This window comes from Pundamilia nyererei, unplaced genomic scaffold (assembly GCF_000239375.1).
Source record: "Pundamilia nyererei isolate P.nyererei 1_Seehausen unplaced genomic scaffold, PunNye1.0 scaffold00259, whole genome shotgun sequence".
Lineage (NCBI taxonomy): Eukaryota > Metazoa > Chordata > Actinopteri > Cichliformes > Cichlidae > Pundamilia > Pundamilia nyererei.
The window spans coordinates 692,584-696,028 of NW_005187660.1; the positions used below are offsets into that span (position 1 = coordinate 692,584).

Here is a 3,445-nt window from a genome sequence, read left to right on the forward strand (position 1 = left end):
GTAACAAATTAAGAAAACATGAGTAGTTGCAGACAGACTTGAAATATTGTAGCTTGTTCCACATACATACACAGCAAAGCATTTAATCCAGTTTTTCTCAGTTCAGCTGACAGTGTGGTAACAGTAACGGAGATTTAACGGTGTAATGGTTTAACATGTCCGGAGGGGTTGTGTTTCTTTCTTAGTGTGTAGTAGGGATATGTGTGACTCAGGAGTTGTTGCTGCTCTGGCTCATCAGCTCCTACAATGTTAACAAGCAAAGCTTTGACATAAATGAGCAGTTGTATGTGATTGTAGCAATGCTCAACCACGCTCTTCGTGGTCGGTGTAACATTTCTAAGACCAGCCTTTGTGTTCTCGTTAGAATGATTTCTTACTTTTAGATTAGTCCACTACTCTTATTTTTCCTTCTCCTTAAAATGACCGATCGGTTGGTCATCAGCAGCAGACCTGGTCTGTATAGAAAACGTGGGCGTAGCTCTCAGGTGTGGAAAGTATTTTGTTTTCTCATCTGTTTTTCCTGGGAAGCACAATTTTGGAATGCTAGTGTCTGCGATTTAGGACAGTGAGGGTGGAGGTGGTAATGAGGCTGACAGGCTGTTGTAGGCTTTGTTAGGGGGCGTGTACCGGTGAGGCTCAGTGCATGTTTGTGTGCGCGCACATTCTCTCTCTGCTCTTTCCTTCTCACATCCGCTTTTTGTTTCCATAGAAACGCGGGTACAGATCCAAGAGTCGGTGCGAGGCAAAGATGTCTTTGTCATCCAAACGATGTCAAAGTAAGAGAGAAGACAAATATTTATTTGGACGTTTCCCCAGAAACGTGTCCCTCACGTGTAACCGTCTGCTTGTCTCTCTGCACTTCAGGGACGTGAACACCACCATAATGGAGATGCTGATCATGGTGTACGCATGCAGGACGTCCTGCGCCAAAAGCATCACGGGCGTTCTCCCCTACTTCCCCTACAGCAAGCAGTGTAAGATGAGGAAGAGGGGCTCCATCGTGTCCAAGCTTGTTGCATCAATGATGTGTAAAGCTGGTGAGTCTGTCCCTTTAAAGCACTCAAGAAGAAGACAGGACACTATTCAATGTCACATATCGTAGTATTTCAAATACATGATCTGTACAAACCACAGACATGTTACAAGCTGACATGACCATGTTTGTGTAGGCCTCACCCACCTCATCACCATGGACCTCCATCAGAAAGAGATCCAAGGCTTCTTCAACATCCCAGTGGACAATTTGAGAGCCTCCCCGTTTCTGCTGCAATATATCCAGGAAGAGGTCATTTCTAAAAACAGATGTGACACACACGCCTCATTTCTATCACTTTTATTGTTTCTAGTCTTAACTTTAACAAATTTGATGCTTTTTTGATACTTTTCTACATTAGTTCATCTCTTGTGTGTCATTTTAGCTCCTCTCCCTTTAAGCTTACTTCTGATTGGCTGACTCGGGTGGGAGCAGGTGGGAGGGGCTTCTGTGCCCGAGATGGCCACGTTTTCCTTACTAATTTCATTCGTGAACAAAAGCCAGTCTGAAGGGATTAGCTGTATTTTCCTGACATCGTTCTTTGACACTTGCACCACATCTAGCATGAGCATCCACCCAGTTACAGTGTTCATATTAGCAAGGCTGTTTTGCTGACGTTAGGGGCTCTCTGCCTGCTATTACATACAAAATCAGTTTAGTAAATGGGAACAAGGTCCAAAGCTACCGGGTCCAGTGTAATATTGCAGAGCACCATCACACCATCACTTCTGCTGGAAGTAGCACATGGACAAAGGTCACCTTATACAACAAAGAAACGTGTTTTGAACTTTCTTTAAACAGACCAGTTTGTCCATTTTTATACTGGGATATTATTTAGGATGTAATTTAAATGTAGGAGTCTGTAACCTGCAGTACACACCTGCTAAACTATCTATCCAGGCATGCCTGCTGACACCTGGATATGAACATCTATTAAACACGTAGAGAAACAAAGAAGCTTGAGGTTCTTGCTTGCTGAGTTCTGATTGGATAAGCTATTGTGTGCTTAACCGTATGTAACTCTGACCTCAGTTTTGTGTCTCCTCCCCCTCAGATCCCCGACTACCGAAACGCTGTGATTGTTGCCAAGTCGCCAGCTTCTGCCAAAAGGTAGGCTCATCTCCTCTCGTCTGTACGAAGTCGCCTTTATCTGTGTTACCATTGCTGATGAGGCCAGCTTGTTGCTCACTTCCTTTTTGTAGTGCTTTTATTTTTGTCACAGTGTGACATGAGTTCAGGCTGGTGTCTGTGTGTCTTGTATTGGAATAAGTTGTGAAGCGCTGCTGACTTGGTGTGCGCAGGGCTCAGTCGTTCGCCGAGCGGCTGCGTCTGGGTATCGCAGTGATCCACGGAGAAGCTCAGGACGCCGAATCAGACCAAGTAGACGGCCGACATTCCCCACCCACCGTCAAGACCACCGGAGCCATTCACCCCAGCATGGAGATACCATGTAATGCACGCACACTTGCAAGGAACTCGTCACACGCAGGACTTTGTGCACCCCGTATGAATCACAGCAGGACTCACTGTCTGTGTTCCCTTCCAGTGTTGATCCCTAAAGAGAAGCCCCCCATCACTGTGGTGGGAGACGTCGGAGGACGCATCGCCATCATAGTGGTGAGAGATGACGCACAGTTTCCGAATTTTGGGATGTCAATGTAGACAATATGTCAAATCGACCCACTTGAAAATGCGTGTGAGTGAAAGTGGCTGCAGGAAACTGAGGCAGCACTTTGAGAGGTCAGCGGTACCTGCAGCCATAATGAGTTCACAGTAACAGTGAGAGTTAGTAGTTTGCTGAGAGGATGTAGCTGTGAGCTTCCTGACAACTTCCTGACTCGTGGTGGCTGCTCCCTCCAATTAATCAACAGTCTAACAAAAAAAGCCCCAAACGAACACGAACATGATCAGCATGAACTGCTGTGAGGAAAAGTCCTTTAATTACTTCAAAATGAAATCCACCCTTTCACTCGCTGAATCCTTTTTGAGGTGAACCAGCATTAGATGTAAGCACAGCGTTACCATTAGCAGTCATCTCGTTTTCACAAAGACTGAGAGGAAACTGTGAGAAAGCGAGTCTAGCCAATCAGGAATCGTCTCTGTGGTGCAGTAGTTAGTATGAAAGTGTGTCACTTATAGACTTATTAGTCATAAGTGATTAGAAAACACACTCAAACACACCTGAATGGTGACTTTGCCCTAAACTAAAGTTTAAAGCATGTTGATCTCTGTCACACATTACACAGCTTCATTAATCTGTGTCTGTTTACTCATACCAGTCCCAGCACTCGACAAATACCCTGATAACTCCTGCTATGAACACAGTTAGCCAAGTACAGTTACATTTTATATATATGTATATTTTAAACTGTCATGCATCAGTGCCTCAGCACACGATGCTGATCCTGTCCT

At 44.9% G+C, this 3,445-nt stretch overlaps 1 protein-coding gene across 2 annotated transcripts in view; it reads left to right on the top strand.

The window, feature by feature from the left end:
* The window catches only part of prpsap2 (phosphoribosyl pyrophosphate synthetase-associated protein 2), a 15,553-nt gene that overhangs the window by 9,919 nt on the left and 2,189 nt on the right, over window positions 1–3,445 (top strand). For both annotated transcript variants that reach the window (XM_005749991.1, XM_005749992.1), the window contains 6 exons: window positions 710–776; window positions 865–1,037; window positions 1,170–1,285; window positions 2,088–2,143; window positions 2,335–2,483; window positions 2,580–2,650. In XM_005749991.1, coding sequence (XP_005750048.1) covers window positions 710–776; window positions 865–1,037; window positions 1,170–1,285; window positions 2,088–2,143; window positions 2,335–2,483; window positions 2,580–2,650 — 632 coding nt within the window. The remainder of the gene's footprint in view (window positions 1–709; window positions 777–864; window positions 1,038–1,169; window positions 1,286–2,087; window positions 2,144–2,334; window positions 2,484–2,579; window positions 2,651–3,445) is intronic.